The following is a 22,784-nucleotide window of genomic DNA, read 5'->3' on the forward strand; positions in this document are numbered from 1 at the left end:
TAGCGCTCACCAGTTAGCGCCACTGTAGAGTAAGGTCCTGTCACTTGCTAGTAGCGAAGACAGTAGCGCCGACTGGTGAGCGCTAAAGACAAGTGGTAGGAGGACTATCGCATTTGCACTCATCAAGATGGCGCCACTGTAGAGTAAGGTCCTGTCAATCGCCAGGGGTGCCAACTGTTAAGTATGAAAACGATAGCCCTCATTGAATCAGTTCAGTCTAAAGAAAAGAATACTATTGAAATGATTTCAGTGCGATTTAAGTTGCGGTACACAAAACACTCCTGCTAAGCTCATATTCTTGTAGAAATGGGTTAATTCAAATTGTCACGTCAAACGTATGTACTGTAGATAGCTACACCTTCACAGGACACCACTTTAGCCTACTAATTCGTCGGGCTATATCAGCGACTTAAATAACCTAATGGTGTTTTTAATAGAATAATTACTAAGTAATTCCTCGAGCTAAGCTAAATATGCTAATAAATAGATTCACCATAGTAATTCAACCCCAACAGTCTCGCCTTAATATTGTGTAGTTAAACTCATAATACTCATTTCATTTGTGTAAGTAGGCTTTTAAAAACACTTTCACACGTCCCAGTATGAACCCTACCACTGCTTCGGAACAAAAAATGGGTCAGTGCTGAGAAGAAGCAGCGCAAGAAACTGAGTCACTATTGAGTCAAGGCATACCTTTCTCGAGTATCGAAAAGTTCTCGAGTGGCGACCTCGGGCTGGAAGACGTAGCGTGGGCAGGCCTCCTATTAGGTGGACCGACGATCTCGTAAAGGTCGCGGGAAGAGCCTGGATGCGGGCAGCGCAGGACCTTGCATTGTGGAAAACCTTGGAGGAGGCCTTTGTCCAGCAGTGGACGTCATTTGGCTGAAACGAACGAACGAACGATACCTTTCTCGATTTCGGCGAGGATGTCCAAATCCGCAAGAGGCTCGTGACCCTCCAGAAAGTCTTCAACAATTCTCGTGACCACCCCACGCTCGATGCTCTTCTTCAGCTCCTTGAGACGCTCCATCAACGCACTGGAGGGTAGAAATGGAAATAAAAGTAGTTATAGGTAGTATTTAGGGTGTACTTACGTTAATTCGGGTAGTACTCTTAGCAAAAGAACTCACCAATCTATACTAATATTATAAATGCGAAAGTAACTCTCTGTCTGTCTCGCTTTCACGCCTAAACCACTGAACCGATCTTGATGAAATTTAGCATAGAGGTAGTTTGAGTCCCGGAAAAGGACATAGGATAGTTTTTATCCCGATTTTTGAAACAAAAAGCTAGTAGTCAATATCTTTATCAAATTCTATGATCATATGAATAGGACCTTTGCAGAAATGTGCATAAATATAAGACTGAGATTTTAAATGTTTCTCGTGTAAGCTACTAAATAGTACTATAGATTTGTGGGATATGATGTTCATCCACAATAAGGAAGCTAGATATTAGTGCTTCCTTCCGAGCGGGTGTTGTGCTCGGGGACCAAGGTCCGATTTACACCATCTTGGTTTGTCTATATGTACTTGGCAGGGTAGAAAACTCCGTCACCGCGATGCAGGTTTGTATGAGCGGCGGAGTGTGCCATAGTGCAGTCGTAACAGCGCCATCTGTTGGTACACGTTTGTAGTGGCGTATCGTAGATGTCGCCACAAATTTAGTGCTCAGTCAGTCAGTGCCTGAGGCATGGAAGCGGCACGTCAGGAGTGTTTTTGAGACGTCACACGTTAGCGAGACTTCAGACATGCTTCAGATCGGGCGCGGTTTGTATGTGAGCGCGCCAATACGTATGCGGCGCGCACGCACACACTGACAAAATTTAGCGGGGATTAGCGGGGGGTTGCAGTGTGTGCGTGCGCGCCGCATACGTGTTGGCGCGCTCACATAAAAACCGCGCTCCGTGCGTTTCTATGAAGATGACCTACTCATTTGTATTTACTCTGTTAATACATACCGCGCCTTTTGATTGTCGTATTTCTTCGCGCAGTCGGTGAGCAGCGCCTTGCTGTCTTGCGTGAGTTGTAACATTTCTTCCCTCTCGTTATCCTTGAGGTCTTCCGCCAACTGTAACATTTTATAAAATATTTTAAGATCTTTATTTCTTTATTTATTTTCTTATTGTCTTCTTTAACCTAAGTTTTTAAATGACGTGCCATATATTTTTCTAATTACAGCTAAGGCCCGGATTCCACCAAACCGGAGCGGAGTAGAAGTGTTTTGAATAACCAATCAGATTTCATTATTTCCATTTCTCTTCTCCGCTTTAGTTTTTTAATATAAATATATATTTTTTAATGCAAAAATAACTCTTGTCTGTCCTGTCGGTCTGTCTCTCTTTCACGCCTAAGCCACTGAACCGATTTTGATGAAAGAAGAACGGTCACGCCCCATACAAAAAAAACCCAGTCCCGACAGAAACGAGGCATACCTCAGTTTTTTTGTCATGTCTTAATTAGTTAAATTATATATTTTTTATATTCGAAATCTATGTATAACACAAAAATATTACCCTTTGTTTTTGTTCAGGCGTTATACAAAAACTAATACAAAATGCCTATTTATCACCAAAATTGGTAAATGTATGTACCTAAATGTCTATTATAGCTGCTATGGAATGTACGAGGGGCGGCTGAAAAGTTTTGAGCCTAAGGTATTAAAAATGCCGATAGAAAAGTATAAAAAATATATTTTTCTATTTAATCTCCCTCTACTACAGCGCACTGCTTACATTTGTGTAAAAGAGCTTTTAACCCACTGAAAAAAAATTCGCAAACTTTGCCTTCGAAATGATCCTCTAACGACGCCTTCATTTCTTTGTCACTCAAAAATCTTCGTTCCTGGAGGTCCTTTTTCCAAATTGAGAATTAGAAAAAAAAGCTAAGGATTTGGACTAAACTGTGTGGTAGGTGATTAATTTCTTGAAATCTAGTTTTACCCGGGGCAAGCCTTGCAACATGCGCGGTGTGCACGGGCGAATTGTCTGGCAATAACAGATTTCATTTCGCCAGTTTACCTCTTATTATTTCGACAACCACTTGACGCACTCTTATTAACAGTACAGTAAAATAATTCCCGTTTATTGTAGTTTTTTTTAAGTAGGTAGTCAATGAATAAAATTCCAAAACTAATTACTGATTCTGAAAGTGCTTCACGAGCTCTTTCAAATGGTACCAATAATAGGTTACAGATTATGGAAGCTGGTAACATTGAATTTTTGGATTTTGTAACTTCTCGTTTCCACCCTGTATAATCCGGCTGTATCTCCAGGTCACCTAGATACATCCCATAGCAGCTGTAATAGACATTTAGGTACATACATTTACCAATTTTGGTGATAAATAGGCATTTTGTATTAGTTTTTGTATAACGCCTGAACAAAAACAAAGGGTAATATTTTGGTGTTATACATAGATTTCGAATATAAAAAATATATAATTTAACTAATTAAGACATGACAAAAAAGCTGAGATATGTCTCGTTTCTGTCGGGCCTGGGTCACAGATGACCGTTCTTCTTTGGCATAGAGATAGTCTGTGTCCCGGGAAAGGACATAGCATAGTTTTTATCCCGGTTTTTGAAACAGGGACGCGCGCGATAGTTTTTCTGTGACAGACAAAATTCCACGTGGGCAAAGCCGCGGGCGGAAAGCTAGTAATCGAATAATTACAGTATTATATTGAGTTGAAATGTCGCGTGACGTCACTTTTGAGTAAAAAATCCACTCAAGTGTGACGTAACCCGCCATTTCAACTCGATGTAAGTCTGTTATTATTCAATTATGAAAGAAAATAAAAAATATGAGTCTAATATTTTCTAATTATTTGTCTAACGGACAAATAATTGAAATTTTGTCATCTGACACTTTACACGTGAACGAGGTCCTAATAGTTGAATTTGAAAGCCGTCTTTTTTTCTGAGCCGATATCTTTACGTTTAGATATTTTGCATCACATACCTGTTCTCCAATCTTGATGATGTTACTGGAGGCCTCCTCGCCCGCAGTCTTGACGTCTGGCTTCACAGTTGGTCTCGCCAGCCACTTGTTTGCTAGGTCCAATCTAAAAGCAAGTTGTAATAATGCAATGTTTCTCTGTTACATTTTTTACTGTTGCTACGTAGCAGGTGGCAATCACCAGATCAACGCATCTTAAAACAGTTGTTGATGGATCTGGTGACCACTTAAACTTATACCCCCTTATTAATAAAGGTTACACCCTAGTTGAACTCTGATTTAAATTGTTATTTAGTATGGAAATATCATTTTAATCCAATGTTCATCCCGGGTGTAACTTTATATTAATAAGGGGGATAGATCAAAATGTTATACGTACTGTATTTGCACATAACTCTTCTTTGGCTGGTCGGCCTCCTGAAAAATATATTGAAAGTTTGTAAAATAATATTTTTTTCTGGTTCGTAACAATTTGTGTGAGACATTGGTTACTGTTTGCTGAAGTAAAAGTACTGACTTCAGAAACTTAATATCTAAAAATAGAAGACAGAAAACGAACGAATATTTACCTCATCATCAGATTGCGACGATTCCAAGACACCAGCGCGTTTGCCATTTTCCCTGTAAAGTAAGAAACTTTAATGTATGTTTAAGAAACGGAGGTAAATTTTCCCAATGTTTTCTATACACTCAAATAAAACAATTTTGTAATAGTTATCAATTAAGTTAAAATACCATAAGATTGAATAATAACTAAAAGTAACTGTCCTCAAAGAAATATGACTCCGTGCTTTGATGGATACGTCAATGTTTCGTTGTAACCAAATTGTTGTTGTGACACACTAACCAATCACAGAGCTCTATTCAACGCTGTGCGTTCAATTTGCTGCTTCACATAAGCAAGCATCGTTTCTGAATACGGCCGATAATGGCAATGACTGTGCCTACGTCACCTTACCCTCTGTTCTTACTTTAGTTATAAAAAACGTCAAAAGTCTGTCAAACTCCATACAAAAACACCAATTAGTAAGGGCTATATTTCACCGGGACACCATAGCGGCGCAACCAGTCGCCGGCTACCAATAAAATGTATACAGCTCTGAGAGTTACTCACCTGGTGTCCGTTTGGTTGCGCAAAGCTGTATACATTTTGTTGGTAGCGGCGACTGGTTGCGCCGCCATGGTGTCCCGGTGAAATATAGCCCTTACGGTTAAAGTCAGGTGGTGCAACTGAAGCTTATTTTTAAGTGACCCCTATGAAAACAAAATTCCTGTTATGTGTTACAATAGAGGTCACTTAAAAAATAGGGATTGATGGTGAAAACGGGCATTAGAATATTCTTCTTCAGCCTTACTTGACGCTAAAATATATTTACGAGCAAAAATATGGAATTACCACCTTGTGTTTTATTCCGAGCGATCTTAAGAACTGAATGACTATGCAGGTATCTGTGGTATCAATTTAAAGTTTATAATATTACCTTTAAAATGGTATCATTTTTATTTGTCTTCTATTAGTCATTTAGTTTTTGTGATCGCTCGAAACAAATAGGGTGATTCCATATTTTTGCTCGCGAGTGTAGTAAGACACGGGTCTTAACGCGACGTTTATTAATGAGTTACATTATGTACTCACGGCTTGACGTTTCGGCTGCGATGCTGCAGCCGTGGTCACAAGCAGACTGGCGGCTCGCGGCGTCGTCTGTTCGGGCGGACTTGAAGATTTTCAACTACCCTCATATTGTCATTTGTTACACTACCACTAGTGATGTTGTATGTATGTATGTGTTGATGTAGTGTGACAGTTTAACTTTTCCCCGGGACAAACTTGACCTTCATTGGTTGGGTTTTTGTGGCGGTCAAGCTGTAGATCCTGGCTACACAGGAGTTGCAGTGGTGGGAACGAGAGGTGGGAATAGTCCTGTACCACTAGTGATGTTACCACTTACTTGACGCTGTTGAAGAGAGCTTCAAACGCGTCCAGGACAGCTTTCCTGCTGGTGCCGAAGGTCACCCACGTCATGGGGTCATCGTCCTCGCCGGCCCTCACTTCGCGGACCAGCGACACCATGTTGTTGTTCAGGGTCCTAAGGGGAAATATACACATAAGATAATGTCAGAGTAAATACAAATGAGAAGGTCATCTTCATAGAAACGCACCGAGCGCGGTTTGTATGTGAGCGCGCCAACACGTATGCGGCGCGCACGCACACACTAATCCCCGCTAAACTTTGTCAGTGTGTGCGTGCGCGCCGCATACGTATTGGCGCGCTCACATACAAATCGCGCTCGGGCGTTTCTATGAAGATGACCTACTCATTTGTATTTACTCTGATAATGTGAAGAGAGAAGCGAATTGATGTGACAAACAGGATTGGTCCAACTACGGTTTTAGTATACCTACCTAAAGTTTAAAATTGTACACCATGTGATAAATACATACTCTGTTTGATCCGAAAGAGCGTTGCTTTGGTGCTGAAATACAGGTTTTTATATGGAACTATCACTATCTACGGTGTTTCTTAACACAAACTAAATCTCGGTCCGTGAGCACGTAGAATTTTGTCCAATGACCCCAAGCTACCCATCCTTATCGCTCGTGCGTAATTATATTGCTGTCGCGACTGTGCGACGGCCGCCCGCAGTGAGTGTGCGAGCGCGACAGCAACATAATTACGCGCGAGTGATAAGGATGGGTAGCTTGGGGTCATTGGACAAAATTCTACGTGCTCACGGACCAGACTATAGTTTATGCTTAAGGAAATTCCAAACCCTGTACGTATGTCAATGCTGTAGATAATTAAATTTATTACTAATGACATTTTAGGTAGTCATGAGCTGGCTGGCGCCATGGTAACACTTTCAATCCACGGAGATTTTTGACTCCTTTTTCTCCCTCATTAGAAGTACCTGCATCTTGATTGATACCGATCGAAGTCTTATCCTATCTTATCTAATACCATCTTACCACATTTCCAGGTCTAAAGTATCCAAAATGGTTTCATCATCATCATCATAATTTCAGCCACAGGACGTCCACTGCTGAACAATGTGGAAGTCATTGGGCCTCCTCCAATGACTTCCACATTGCCCGGTTGATAGCGGCTTGCATCCACCGCCTGATATTTCAAAAATAGTGTCAGTTTTAGTAAATAACACTTGCCTGGTATTCTTCAGCACTTCGTCGCTGCGTGCCTTAGCGTCAGCCGAGATGTTTTTGACCTCGGGCGCCAACGAGGCGCTTTCCACCGCGCCGTCCACTGCCTTCACACAGTCCAATAGCCGTATGGTGTACGAGGTCAGCTTGGCCTGGAAGAAACGACAAGAAGTTAGCATAAATAGCCGTATTTTAATCGAACATGGCAATTACTCTGGCAAAAACTCTCGTAACTACAACACTAGCCAGGATCCAAGGATTCAACAAGTGAAGGCCAATTGTCCCGACAGAAAGTTAAACTGTCATTGAACCCGCAATGAAATGAACTAGAAGAGTATAACAGTCCAATCTAAAGGATCTAGTTTCATCTAGTACAAAGCAGGAAACAAACAAAGGAAAAGATAGTATGATAGAGTCTTGAAAATTCCTTTAACGAAAAAACGAAATGAAACTAGATCCTTTAGATTGGACTGCCTATATTCATCTGGTTAGTTTCAATGCGGGTTCAATGATAGTTTAACTTTCTGCCGGGAATTTGTCCTTGGCTTTTACTTGTTGGATCCTTGGACCCTGGCTAGTGTTGCAGTTGCGAGAGGTGAAAATGAGAAGACACTCAGATGTCTTGATTGACCAAAGCAAGCTTCTTCTCAGCACTGGCCCATTTATTGTCCTGAAGCAGTGGTAGGGTTAATACTGGGACGTGTAAAAGTGCTTTTTTTAAGCCTATTTACAGAAATAAATGAGTTTTAATAAGTTTTAGGTTTAATGCAAAGATTTGGTAGCACAGTCGATAGAAATTCCACTATCCCAATAGGCCTAAGATGAGCGCCGCGATAAGCGGTTATCACGCCATTTTATCGATTTTATCCATACATTTTGACGTCGAATAAAAGTCATCACGGCGCGCATCTTAGGCCTACAGGTGGGGCTTTCGTGGTGCGTTCCTTTGTCTTAGTACAACTTACCCTGTCAGGCGTCTTCTCATTGACCACCGCGTGTAACGCCTTGGCGGCAGAGTCGATGGAAACCCGGCGGGTCTTAAGCGGGGCTTCCCTGGTGCTTTCCTTTATCTAAATACAACTTACCCAGTCAGGAGTCTTCTCACTGACCACCGCATGTAAAGCTTTAGCAGCAGAATCGATGGAAGCCCCGGCGGTCCTTGAGCGGGTCTTTCGTGGTGCGTTCTTTGTCTTAATACAACTTACCCTTTCAGGAGTCTTCTCATTGACCGCCGCATGTAACGCCTTAGTAGCAGAATCGATGGAAGCCCCGGCGGTCCTTGAGCGGGTCTTTCGTGGTGCGTTCCTTTGTCTTAATGCAACTTACCCTGTCAGGAGTCTTCTGATTGACCACCGCATGTAACGCCTTAGCAGCAGAGTCGATGGAAGCCCCGGCGGTCCTTGAGCGGGTCTTTCGTGGTGCGTTCTTTGTCTTAATACAACTTACCCTTTCAGGAGTCTTCTCATTGACCACCGCATGTAACGCCTTAGTAGCAGAATCGATGGAAGCCCCGGCGTGGGCCAGGCGGTCCTTTAGCGGGTCTTTCGTGGTGCGTTCCTTTGTCTTAGTACAACTTACCCCATCAGGCGTCTACCATTGGCTACCGCATGTAACCCTTTGGCGGCGGAGTCGATGGAAGCCCCGGCAGCACTTGAGCGGGGCTTTCTTGGTGCGTTCCTTTGTCTTAATACAACTTACCTTGTCAGGAGTCTTCTGATTGACCGCCGCATGTAACGCTTTGGCGGCGGAGTCGATGGAAGCCCCAGCGTGGGCCAGGCGGTCCTTTAGCGGGCCTTCCCTGCTTCGGTCCTTGGCCTCGGATACTGCCTGCTGCAAGTCTTGTGTCTGCTTGCTGAGGACTAATTCTTCTGCTTTGGCCTGGGGATTTAAGTGATGATGTTAGTGTCACAAACCTATGTATAATGATTTTGATAATTATAGCCACGATAGCCGAACGGTGAAGGGGTCGGAGTGGCCGACTCGAGATCCGAGGAAGGCGGGTTCGAATCTCACCGCCACTCGACTATTGTGGTAAGCCCACTCAAAACACAAGCTTATTTAGCTTAACACGAGGGGCTAATGGGACTATTAGTAATTTGGGCAACACAAATTGCTAATAATCTTTAAAAAAAATTAACTTCAGTGTCACAAAATCACAATAACAAAACAACCAAATAATCATGAACAGATAGGTATTTACAAATTGTTTCTATTATTGCAGACATCGTCCTGCGGTACTTGTCAATTTATCAGTCTTGTCAGCGTTGTATAATGTCAAATCATGCATTTTCAAAAACTCAGCCAAGTAAATTAGAGGTCGTGCTCCTGAAAAAGATTATGATGAACGCAACAAAAAGGTCTCTGACTGCACACGATACCTGTTCCACATCGGTGCGGATCATCCGATGGCACGTGTCCTGAACGGCCTCGGACAGGCTACGGATCCTGGACGCATCTATGAACCCATCCGTGGCGACGTCCTTGTTTTGGTCTGCGATGGCCAGCTAGAACAAATAAATGGAGAAATAAAAAATTGTGAATAATACACAGTGCTATACATATCACTCTTAAATGAGCTTAGCTTGAGCTGTGCATACTAATCATCATTATCATCATTTAAGTCATAAGACACAGGTCCACTGCTGAACATAGACCTCTTCCAATGGTTTCCACAGTGGCTCGTTGGTAACGGCCTACATCCAGCGCCTTCCTGTTACCTTTATGAGACCGTCGGTCCACTTTGTGGGTGGACTTGCTGCAATGCTGCAGTGGTAATTGATTGACCGCTAGACCGCAAATTGCGGATGGTTGCATGCATTTTGAAAGAAAAAATATTAAATTATCGGAATAATAATATCTGAAGAACTGTCTTTGATGAGAGAAAGCATGGTTTTAATTTAAAAAATACAGAATAAATGCATCAAATAATATCACATGCAGTAGTATTTTGTGTGGGACTCACCAAGTAAGCGCACTGCGCTGCGTACTCGGTGGAGTTGCACACGGCCGAGCTCACGTAGCTCAGAGTACGAGCGAACTCCTCGCGCGACATCGCCTCGTCGTTGCTCAGCTTCTCTGCGGGTACATTCAAAAATAAAATTAATCAATAACAGTCATTTAGGGCACATACAAATTGGAGGAGTGCTGTAGTGGCGCCACTGTGACGTGTGGTATAGTCTGGTCCGGGAGCACGTAGAATTTTGTCCAATGACCCCATGCTACCCATCCTTATCGCTCGCGCGTAATTATGTTGCTGTCGCGACTGTGCGACGCGCGCCCGCAGTGAGTGTGCGAGCGCGACAGCAACATAATTACGCGCGAGCGATAAGGATGGGTAGCTTGGGGTCATTGGACAAAATTCTACGTGCTCGCAGACCAGGCTTTAGTGGCGCTTCGCTTCTAGAAATTGAATCAAAAATTTGTGACACAGTGACGTCACTGCAGCGCTTCCTCACGCCTCTGATTTGAAGGCGCCTTTTGTCTTCACTGTAGGAACACAACCCTCTACAAATGGAGGATTTGGTCGTGTGGAAATCCACATTAGATTGAAACGGGAATATCGACGTCATTCTGCAGTCGTGTGTGACGTAATACTCACGGATGACGTCACGCTGGTTCTGCAGCGCGGCCATCGCGTCTCCGTAGCGCAGCGCAGCGGCAAACAGTGCTTGTAGCAGCTGCAAGCCTCTTGTCAACACGCCACACTACCTGACGTCATTCAACAGTCGTGTGACGTAATACTCACGGATGACGTCACGCTGGTTCTGCAGCGCGGCCATCGCGTCTCCGTAGCGCAGCGCAGCGGCAAACAGTGTGTTGGGCACCGGGTGTGCCCGTTACTATACCTATATAATATATTTAATTGATTTGGAGATGTTCACTTTTTACTATATTGAAACACGTCTTTGACTAATGGTGTTTAATGAACAACTGAAGTAAAAAAGTAAAAAAACAAAGCGTCAAAATATAAAAAACATTCCAAAAGAAAAAATACAAAAAACGCATATAAAAAAGGTCTGTCGCCAACATGGCGCCCCGCGGTGTGAAGCAACCATAAAGCAGTCAGGCGACAGTCGGCAGCAGCACCAGCTTCCTGACGGGGCGACGTAATGTGCCTCCTTTCGTGGCAACGTCAGCGCATCTGACGACTCCCCTTGATCCAGGCCACACGGCGGTCACTCTGCCTCGGGGCCAGGTTCCTCTAGGAAGAGCTCCATCACCAATTAGGACAAGGTCGCCAACTTTCAGCTGAACCTTTGGCTGCGGGGGTATGCTGCGCCTTGGTACGAGTGTTGGAAGGTACTCATCAACCCATCGCTTCCAGAAATGGTCAGCTAACCTTAACCCTTTCTTCCACTGGGTGCGTCCCCAAAGGTCTGTGTCTGAAACAGGACGCAGGACTGGTTCATTCGTGGCTGTTCCAATAAGGAAATGGAATGGTGTTAGGGCCTGATCTTCGTGCGGCGCCACGGGAACATGAGTAAGTGGACGCGAATTGACCAACGCTTCTGCTTCCAGTAAAAGCGTGTGCAGCGTCTCCTCGCGGGGTGATCGTTCTTTTAGGGTTACCGATAGCGCAGTCTTGACGGACCTCACCAGCCGTTCCCACGCTCCTCCCATCGATGGAGTTATTGGTGGTATAAACTTCCATACGATTTTATTGCTAGAAGCTGTCAATTTGACTCTTTAACAACAGCCTCTTCTCAGCTTCTTCGATAAGCTCCGCCGACAAAGGATGAAAGTTCTTCGTTCTTGAGAGTTCTTTCTTCAAAGTTAATTTAGAATTTTGACGTCTCAAATTTAAACGCAACCGAACTAAATTAATAAATTGTTGAACGCGGGCCGTACTACGAACTAAACGCAACCATTCAGAAAACCTTGAATGGTCCGCAACGACCGGTGAAGGTAGTTCATGCGGTTGAACATTGATTTGTCCCACTATTTCTGATGTAGCGGAACGTTTGACTTCGTCATCACGAGATAATGGGACCTCACTCGACGGTTCACAAGGCCAATGACATGATGGTTCTAAGAGAAACGAAGGTCCGGTGAACCAGCGAGCGGACGTGTCGAATTTAGAAGTGCTAGGGCGCGTGGCGTCATCCGCAACATTATCGGAGGAGGGCACGTACCGCCAATTAGAAACGTCTGAAATTTCCGTAATCTCGCCAACCCTATGCGCCACAAAGGGTTTAAAAGTGCGGGCGTCACTTCGCAACCATCTAAGCACTGTCATGGAATCGGACCAAAAGGTAACACGACATGGTTTATGTTATAGGTCGCTGGTTCAAATCCGGCTCGAAGGACCATTTGTTGGGCACCGGGTGTGCCCGTTACTATACCTATATAATATATTTAATTGATTTGGAGATGTTCACTTTTTACTATATTGAAACACGTCTTTGACTAATGGTGTTTAATGAACAACTGAAGTAAAAAAGTAAAAAAACAAAGCGTCAAAATATAAAAAACATTCCAAAAGAAAAAATACAAAAAACGCATATAAAAAAGGTCTGTCGCCAACACAGTGCTTGTAGCAGCTGCAAGCCTCTTGTCAACGCGCCACACTACCTGACGTCATGCCACAGTCGTGTGTGACGTAATACTCACGGATGACGTCACGCTGGTTCTGCAGCGCGGCCATCGCGTCTCCGTAGCGCAGTGCAGCGGCTGGAAGCGGCGCAGCAAGCAAGGCTTGTTGCAGCTGTAGACTCCTTGTTAAAGCGCCACACTCGCGATGCAGTCTGCTGGACTGAGTCGTTGTTTTGACCTGGATTGGATAAGACGCTATTGTTAAGGACAATTTTTTATCTAAAATATATGTATAAAAGGAGAAACTGACTGACTCAACTACATATCAACGCACAGCCTAAACGGCTAAATGTAGGCACTTGAAATTTGGAAGAGACGTAGCTTAGGTACCGTAGAGGTGCACTAAGAAAGGAATTCCCGAAATTCCCACGGTAACGGGAATTAGTGGGAAAATCCTATTGTATGAAAATTCTAAACCGCTTAAGTTAGACGCTTGAAATTTGGCATGCAGGTACCTTAGTAAACTTAAAGCTTAGTTACAACAGGATAATTGCAAAATTCCCACGGGAATGGGAGTTAGCGGGAAAAAACATTTGTATGAAAAAATCTAAACCGCGTAAGATAGATGAAGGGGGTAAAACGGGATCCACGCGTACGAAGTCGCGGGCGGCCGCTAGTCTATACAGGGTGTCCCGTAATGTAACGTCAAGCCGGAACTGGGTGTTGAGGCAAGTTGTGCTGGTTATCAGAAAAATATAAAAAAAAATCTATGTGGCATATTTTAAAAATAATAGGCATTTAAAAAAAATCAAAAAATTCTACTCCAGGTGACGGTCCTTTTGCTCGTGTTGCCACAAATCTTCACTTTTACCAAATTTTTTTTTTGTTACGTAACCCTGAATAATGCTTCTCTAAATTGTTATCAAAATTACAAAACCAGCTGCTCCAGCTTGGATGAAAAAAATACATTATTCTCAAAAAAAATTTCAAAATAAAAATTTTGCCTAGTTTAAACTGACTGTACTGAAAAAAAAATGTACTACGCGAGTGTGGCAAATGACGTCATAATTTGGCGCATTTAGTAAGGATTTCAAAATGGTATAACACTTGGTAAATTTTTGCTGTAATTGTCGACAATTTTTGGTTTTTTGGAAATAATCCCGTTTTTAACCTTATCTACCTTGGTTAAAAATATTATTCTAATGTGCCCAAAATTTAAGTTTCTGGCTTAAGTGAGGTGGAGAAGCCATTTTAAAAGGTATGAGCGGGACGGAGAGGGCCATCTTACCAAGCAGGGATGTTATGGATATCCGTAACCGTAACCGAAACTGATTCAAAAGTTACGGATAGTTTCGGATAAAGGCCAAACTGCAAAACTCCATGAAATTTGCAGTATACACGCCGCAGCTGCAATGTCGCGCTGCCGATTTCATAGTTTTGCAGTTTGCGGTTGCAGTTTGCGGTCTGCGGCCCGTCTTGGAATTGTACCTTAAATCTTAATATTTGTTACCAACTTGTCTGGCATTCGCTGGCACCATCTAATATGCCAGCCTGTTTTACCTTTATCATACATAGGTGTCGTCTTAGTTGGTACATAAAGTAGCTATGTGGGTCACGCTCACGCAGCATCTTGCTATTTGTATTATACCTACATTTTTGAAATTCTAATAATTCCGTAACCGAAATTATCCGAGACTTTCGGATAATCTGAAATGATTTCATATCCGTGACCGTAACCGAAACCGGTATAATATTATTCTAATATCCGTAACCGTATCCATAACCGAAACTTCATATCCTTATTATCCCTGTTACCAAGTACAAGTGCAGGCAGAGCAGGTAGTAAAGGCGCGCGCGCACGAGTGACTTTTGTCACAGTATGTCAACTACTAATTACTGTCATGGTGACAAAAGTTTCTGTGACTGACTGTACGGTAGTCAGTCACAGAAACTTGAATTTTGGGCACATTAGAATAATAATTTTTAACCAAGGTAAATAAAGTTAAAAACGGGACTATTTCCAAAAAACCAAAAATTGTCGACAATTACAGCAAAAATTTACCAAGTGTTATACCATTTTGGAATCCTTACTAAATGCGCCAAATTATGACGTCACTTGCCACACTCGCGTAGTACATTTTTTTTTTCAGTACAGTCAGTTTAAACTAGGCAAAATTTTTATTTTGAAATTTTTTTTGAGAATAATGTATTTTTTTCATCCAAGCTGGAGCAGCTGGTTTTGTAATTTTGATAACAATTTAGAGAAGCATTATTCAGGGTTACGTAACAAAAAAAAAATTTGGTAAAAGTGAAGATTTGTGGCAACACGAGCAAAAGGACCGTCACCTGGAGTAGAATTTTTTGATTTTTTTTAAATGCCTATTATTTTTAAAATATGCCACATAGATTTTTTTTAATATTTTTCTGATAACCAGCACAACTTGCCTCAACACCCAGTTCCGGCTTGACGTTACATTACGGGACACCCTGTATATATAAAAATGAAACCCGTTTCGCGTTGTCACGGCATCACGTGTGAACGGCTGAACCGATTTCGATAATTCTTTTTTTTTAATGTTTGTGGAAGTCCAAGGATGGTTCTTACGGAAAAAAATATTAAGAAAATCTCTACGCTAAGGCGGTACGAAGTTCGCCGGGTCAGCTAGTTTATTATAAAAAAAGAGAAAATTCATTTTCAAAACACATGACACAACCACGATAGCCGAACGGTGAAGGGGTCGGAGTGGTCGCCTCGCGATCCGACGAACGCGAGTTCGAATCCCACCTCCGCTTGACTAATGTGGTGAGCCCACTCTTAACACAAGCTTATTTAGCTTACCACGAGGGTCTAACGGGACTATTAGTAATTTGTGCAATACAAATTGCTAATAATCTTAAAAAAAAAAGTTTAAAAGAGTGAAACAAATACAGTGGGTCTAGACAAAGTGCAAATTATAATCGCAAACCAGTCGCAAAGTGGTCGAAAAGCCCCTTTTTTGTATGGAGTTTTGACGGATTCGATTTTCGATTCGATCAAAAAGTGCGTTTTGTCTAGGGGGGCAGGAGTAGAAAAAACAAATTGTAAGTTGCATGTGTAAAGATTATCGACTCACCAACTGATTGATAGCGTCATTCAATTGTCTGCACGCGTCCAGTAGTTTCCTTCTCCGTGCAATGTTGTTTGGTTCCTGATGATGAATCAAATCAATAATCTTTGTAAATATTTATAACTATGTATATTCAAATCCTTTTGAGAAAGAGGCTGACATGAGGGCTATCGTTTTAGCGCTCACCAGTTAGCGCCACTGTAGAGTAAGGTTCTGTCACTTGCTAGTAGCGAAGACAGTGGCACCAACTGGTGAGCGCTAAAGTGGTAGGAGGACTATCGCAATTGCACTCATCAAGATGGCGCCACTGTAGAGTAAGGTCCTGTCGATCGCCAGGGGTGCCAACTGTTAAGTATAAAAACGATAGCCCTCATTAATGACAAAGTTCAATTATATTGTAACTGTATGTTTCCCAAAAAATAAATAAATAGACAATAGTGACTAAGTTTCTTGCGCTGCTTCTTTTCAGCACTGGACCATTTATTGTCCCGAAGCAGTTGTATGGTTAATACTGGGCGTGTAAATGTGCTTTTTAAAAGCCTACTTGCAAAAATAAGTTTTATGACTTTTTAATGCTGTAGGAATTACAGAGGCGGTTACAAATATTTAGGTCAAAATTGTACTGTTTATTTTTTGAAAAAAACTCATAAAAACTCATAAAGCTCATTTATTTTTGCAAATAGGCTTTTAAAAAGCACTTTTACACGTCCCAATATTAACCCTACCACTGCTTCGGGACAATAAATGGGCCAGTGCTGAGAAGAAGCAGCGCAAGAAACTCGGTCACTATTGTCAGCCTCCTTTTCAAGGGTTTACAGTCTTTAAAAACAAACAGACCTGGCTCAGCATATCGGCTGTCTTGAGTACGTTGTAGGTCTGCAGCGACATTTCCTTCGTGGCCTCGTCGATCTTCTGGGTTTGGGAGACATCCTGAAACATTTTTAAAATAACTTGAAAAGGTCGAACTGCTTAAGGTGGGAATTTAGTACGTTTCTTGAGCTTGCCATTTGGCAGACTGGCACCGACTCCGAGAATATCAATTACTAGCTTTTGCCCGCGGCTTCACCCGCGTGAAATTTAGTTTGTCACAGATCGTCATAATTCGTCATATTAATACTGTAAATAAAGTTTCATAAAAATCCGTTCAGTACTTTTTGCGTGAAAAAGTAACAAAAACCCAGACATCCATACAAACTTTCGCATTTATAATATTAGTAAGATAGTCATATAATTGTCCTAATTAATTAAATAATGTAATTATTTTTCTGCTTTTAAGTGTACTTTTTGGAGTTAGTTTAATTTTTAAAGTCGATTTTTGAAACGCAGTAAGTATATGAGGTCAAGTATCAATAGAAAAATAATAATATGAAAGAAAGTAACGAAACTATCTGTGGCATTCGACAGTTCCACAACACTAAAGGCCGATTTACACGTACCTATAAGTAGGTAACTAAATTTTTCGGGTAAGTTGGTGGGCGGGGCTTGTCACTTTTTACAAGCAGTTTCATAGTAAGATTAGATAAGACAATGCTTTATTGCCTCGTTTTTACATGCTTTACAAACATAGAAATATAAACAAAAAAAATATTAAAAAACATAAGAGGCAAAAGGATAGTAAACAAGAGCTTGACGTTTGGACATAGATACAATGCAATTTGATCACATAAAACGAAGTTATTTAATTAATACCTACTACGTGTAAATCAGCCTTAGGTTGGGTTGCACCATCAGCTTACTTTGACAGTAACTATAACGATAACCGGTGGTTATGTATGGAGATTGACAGATTTTTGACGTTTGTCAAAGTTAAATTCTGTACCCCCAGTGAAAAGGGATCTAACTCGACTTAGATCAAAATTGACTTTATAACATAATGTGAATCTCTGAAAAATTAGCTATTTTTGTATCTAATCGGTATGTTTCTACGACGTATAGAAAAGAAAATAATTTTGTGCCAAATGATACAAGTAAGGCTTTGTGAACCAATTTTGAGTTTTCTTTCGTGTATATTGATACATGTCTACTTTTAACAAAGTGTACCGGAGGCTTCTTTCAATTTTTTATTGTGTCAAGAGGTACGACTCGTGTTACTACTTTTTACACGATTGAAGTTGTTCAGATTGAATTTGTGATTAACAATATAAGATGACTCATATTAATATACACAAAAAAAACTATGTATTGTTGGTTGGTGAAAAAGAATGTAACTTAATTTATATCACAAAAAGTAAAAGACAAATGATTATTTATTTTGTGTATAATGATTCAATTAGACTAATACCATTAACCACAAAAGTTTCGTACATGTGTAAAATGTTATCAGTTACTTAGATCAAAAACATTTGAAAATCGCAACTAATGATTTGGTTAATTATTTGGTGTAAAATGATATAACTTAGCCCAATTGTCAGATTAAAGGAAAACATAATGCGTAGTTTATAAATCAAAGAACTTTAGTTAATAGTTTTAATAAATAATGGTTAACATCTACTAGTAAAACATATAATTGAATTCATAGTGCCTAACGTTGTCAATAAAAGTACTTAATAAGTGCATTATAGAATTTACAAGAGCTCCAACTACCAGAACTCTTTATAAACAAAACTCATCACCTTAGACAATAAATTGAACTGGGCGAGTCATGTCGAGAACAAAATAAAAATGGCCTGTATAGCATTCCATCAGTGCAAGAGACTCATTGGTAGTAGATGAGGTCTCAACCCAAAGATAACACTGGCTCTACACGTCGGTTATATGGCCCTCTTACACAAAATATTATAGATCACTTGTGTGGTGGCACAGAACACAACTATCAACAGCAAGATCAAAACTCCAAAGCCTGCAACGCCTAGTAAGCATAGCGGCCACTAGTTGTATGAGAACCACTCCATCGACATCACTTGAGTACCTTCTGAATCTCAGATCTTTAGACCTCATCATTCAGGAGGAAGCGCAAGCAGCCGCTCTAAGACTTAAAGGTAAGAACGGCATATAGAAGCAAAACAAGGAGACAGGACATTCCACGATCCTGCACAAAACCCTAATAAAAGAAATACCTCTCACCGAGGCACCTATCGGCAGAATTCCCTGTGTTCACTCTTCGACTGAAGATATAATATCCAGCTTACAGCGGAAACGCAAGATTGCTCTGGAATCAATGAAGTTAGGATATTACACTGACGGCTCCAAAACCCAAAAAGGTACGGGAGCTGGTGTCTTCTCGAATTACCTAAATATACTAAGAATATCAACAACACTTGATAAACACAATACAATTTTCCAAGCAGATTGCAATCAGAGCAGCACAGGCGGTTGCAACCATAGACATCCGAGGTCTGAATATAAAAATAATCTCAGATAGTGCAAGCAATACAAAGCAACTTAATATACTACATTATAATACTTATATTGGAATGCCATGACGCGCTCCTAAGTCATTGCAGATGCAAATGGCGTTACCCTGCACTCCTGAAGTGGATCAAAGGACACAGTAACTCCTTGGGCAACGACGCAGCAGATGAACTGGCCAGAAGGGGATCGTACACGACGGTATTTGGTCCGGAACAATTATAATGCCGATACCATAAGCACAGATCAAGACCTGGCTGCGCTCCAAAATAGAAAAATAACACCACACAGAATGGAAAGATTGTGAAAGATGTAGGCAAACAAAAGATGCAGTTGTGGATATTATATCGAAAAAGTTAAAGACTCATAAGACTTAACAGGGACAACATCCGCAAGGTCCTAAGTGTAATAACAGGTATGTTAAACAAACACCTACACAGTATAGCTGTACAGACAGCCTGATGTGCAGAAGATGCATGGAGGCAGAAGAAAAACCACAGCACGTGCACAAGGAGTGCAGAAGCGTAGCAGATCAACAGGCTCAAATTCTCCAATCACCAGGGTCGCTGCAGAAGGCCTGTAGAGACCTAGATAGGCTGCTGCTACCTGGGGGGATCTGGAGCGGTTGGAATAGGAAGATCAAATAGCGCACAATGGTCTAATCAAAAGGTTAAGTGCAATATTCGATTGCCCTGCAAAACTAACTACGTAAGTCCTTATGAATGGATACTATGTATAAAGTAAATAATTATGTAAATGGCATGTGTTGCTGGACTTTATCTGCTTAGCTCGCAAGTATAACATGTCTTGTTAATCATGTCTCTATTGATTTAAGAAGATTCCCGTCTTAGGCAGTTCGATTTTTTCAAGTTATTTATGATTTAAGAAGAGGCTGACAAGGGTGGCTAAATATCTTGCGCTGCTTCTTCTCAGCACTGACCTATTTATGTCCCAAAATAAAAGTAGGGTTCAAGTGATACTAGGACGTGTTAAAGGGCTTTTTAAAAGCCTCTTTGTTGAAAACAAATGCATTTTATGACTTTACTTTTATATTATCCTTCTGTAGCCAAAAAGCAATCAATATAGCTTGACATCATCATCTCTGGTCCAGAGTTTGATTCCCAATAAGGTAATTGTAGAAAACAAACTTTTCTCTGTCTCCTGTCTAATTAGTTGATGTGAAACCATTGTTGTTTCTGGTCTTTATTACCCAATTGCTTCAACTAATACTTACTTTAAAATAGGAGATAATGTATGTGATTTAGGCCGATATCATTCATGGTATATGGTGTAATAATTAATAAAATAGTAGTTTCAGATCAGAATAAACATTTAAGGAGTAAATAATTAGAATCCACTCTAAAATTCTAGCCTTATTCCTTTACAATCGCCACTTATATCACTTTACACATAATTATTAGGATACTTAGATCGCTATTATGTTAGTTAGATCAGTTTACACATTTTTTTTCTCATCACAAAATTGGTGTATATTGATATAAGTAGAAATTTTTGGACGATTTACCCTAAATAACCTGAAATAATGATTCCTCATAGTGTAATTTTTTTTTTTTTTTTATCCACAACGAGGAAGCTCTTGGCCTGTATCTCACCTGATGGTAAGTGATGATCAGGCCGAAGGTGGAAGCGAATTACTAATGTTTGTTTTACAACTTTTTCTAAAATCAAAGAAACAAAAAAATATCAACAGAAATGGCGTAAAATGTATCACTTTACACTTGTTAGCGGGTGGTCAATTCAGTGTGGTGTAAAATGATTTATGTTCCATTACATCACTTTACACGAATGTAAAGTTGCCGTGCATGGCGATATAACTGGATTTTTATTTAATTACGAAAAAACTACATGCTATATTTCCCAAACTGGCACTCTGCCTAATTATATCTAACACTAGCGGCCGCCCGCGACTTCGTACGCGTGGACCTCGTTTTACTCCATTAGGGGTGGAGTTTCGTAAAATCCGCTCTTAGCATCTACAGCGCATACATTTTAAATTTCAACTCTCTTACTTTAAACACATAGGACTTTCATAATATAAACTTCCAACCCTCATTTTATCTCCTTAGCCCCCGTAGTTGATTTCTAATGATAAATNTCTTGAGCACGGAGAATCCTCCCGACGAGGCGGAGAAGACTATCTGATGAACGACGTATATCAAGATGCTTTAATCTCGAGTGAGGTGAAAGATGACCAGGTTGTATTAACTCATCAGGGAAGCTGTCAATTTGACTCTTTAACAACAGCCTCTTCTCAGCTTCTTCGATAAGCTCCGCCGACAAAGGATGAAAGTTCTTCGTTCTTGAGAGTTCTTTCTTCAAAGTTAATTTAGAATTTTGACGTCTCAAATTTAAAGTCTTAACGGAAGAGNTGCTTAAGAAAATTTGACAGTTGTTTGAGTAATGCTTAGCGTTGAATGGCGTTTCAGTATGCGAAAATTCATTTAAGTGGAGTTTGAGTGCAACTTAATTTGAGAGGTGCTTAAAAATTGAGAACTGCTCAGATATTGTTTTGAGTATGCGAAATGTAAGTTTAGGAGCTGCTTAACTATTTGAGAAGCCGTCAAATATTTAAATGGCGTTTCAGTATTCGGCCGTTACTTTTTTAATTTCCTCAATGTTAATTTTGTACAAAGAAAGACAGTTTTACAACGAGGTAGGATGTCATAATAACGCAAAGACATAAAATACATATTGTTGGTACTAGTAAAATTGGGGGAGGCCTTTGTCCAGCAGTGGACGTCATTTGGCTGAGACTAACGAACTAGTAAAATAGAAAAAAAGAGCCGCATTGGTATCTAACCAATTAGTCAAGAACTAGTGGGCTCGTAAACAATAATTACAAACACTTTTGTATTCGTGTAGTTAAAAAGTCGTATAAATTAATTAAATGAAATCGGGAATAACCTCCGAGCCGGTTTATTACCGGTGACTGGGAAAATACGCATAATATTAAAATACACTTAATATTAATGTGTTTGTTTCCTTAGAAACAGCTGTTATAGTTTCGTATTATCCATCCACAATTTTGATTACGCATTTGATGTCAACCATTGCGTAATATTATATCATAGGCAAGGTAATTTAAATTTAGCAAATTATCGCAATAGCAAGATTTCTGACTAAGATAAGAGGTAGATTGATCAGGTTTTCCTAGCTGATGAAATTAATTTGTGGCGCGATATTTACTTATGAGACCAGCCAGTTTGTCATCACCATCATTTCAAACCACGGTAGTCCACTGCTGGTCATAAGACTTCCACAAAGTGCCACAATAGCCGAACAGTGAAGGGTCGGACTGGCCGACTCGTGATCCGGGGAACGCGGGTTCGGTCCCCGCCGCCGCTCGACTATTGTGGTGAGCTCACTCGTGACACAAGCATATTTAGCTTAGTACGAGGGGATAACGGGACTATAACAAATTACTAATAATCTAAAAAAAAAGCGACGATTTCTCGCTATCCATCCAGTCACTGGTCGGCTATCTTTTTGAGGTCATCGGTCAATCGAGCAGGGTCACACAATGCGTTTGTCAAGATGTGGTCTCCATTCGGGAATTCGTTTGCTCTAAATTCCCCATTACCACTTTAGCATCATCATCATCATTAGTAGTTATCAGTACTATTGAATTATTAGTTACTATCTTTTGCCTGCGAATTTGTTA

At 40.8% G+C, this 22,784-nt stretch overlaps 1 protein-coding gene across 3 annotated transcripts in view; it reads right to left on the reverse strand.

Moving 5' to 3' along the window:
• Positions 1-22,784, reverse strand: part of LOC114366662 (vinculin-like) — a 60,361-nt gene that overhangs the window by 5,896 nt on the left and 31,681 nt on the right. For 2 of the 3 annotated variants that reach the window (XM_028323601.1, XM_028323603.1), the window contains 13 exons: positions 16,592-16,684; positions 15,761-15,835; positions 12,726-12,885; positions 10,078-10,190; positions 9,494-9,619; positions 8,814-8,993; positions 7,122-7,267; positions 5,908-6,045; positions 4,528-4,579; positions 4,338-4,375; positions 3,962-4,064; positions 1,961-2,070; positions 907-1,037 (listed from right to left, as the gene is read on the reverse strand). In XM_028323601.1, the coding sequence (XP_028179402.1) occupies positions 907-1,037; positions 1,961-2,070; positions 3,962-4,064; positions 4,338-4,375; positions 4,528-4,579; positions 5,908-6,045; positions 7,122-7,267; positions 8,814-8,993; positions 9,494-9,619; positions 10,078-10,190; positions 12,726-12,885; positions 15,761-15,835; positions 16,592-16,684 (1,465 nt within the window). Of the gene's footprint in view, positions 1-906; positions 1,038-1,960; positions 2,071-3,961; positions 4,065-4,337; positions 4,376-4,527; positions 4,580-5,907; positions 6,046-7,121; positions 7,268-8,813; positions 8,994-9,493; positions 9,620-10,077; positions 10,191-10,713; positions 10,769-12,725; positions 12,886-15,760; positions 15,836-16,591; positions 16,685-22,784 lie in introns of those variants that run through there. The other variant, XM_028323602.1, reaches the window with a different exon arrangement.

Source organism: Ostrinia furnacalis, unplaced genomic scaffold (assembly GCF_004193835.3).
Source record: "Ostrinia furnacalis isolate ACB-3 unplaced genomic scaffold, ASM419383v2 OfSCF0657, whole genome shotgun sequence".
In the NCBI taxonomy this organism is placed as follows: Eukaryota; Metazoa; Arthropoda; class Insecta; order Lepidoptera; family Crambidae; genus Ostrinia; species Ostrinia furnacalis.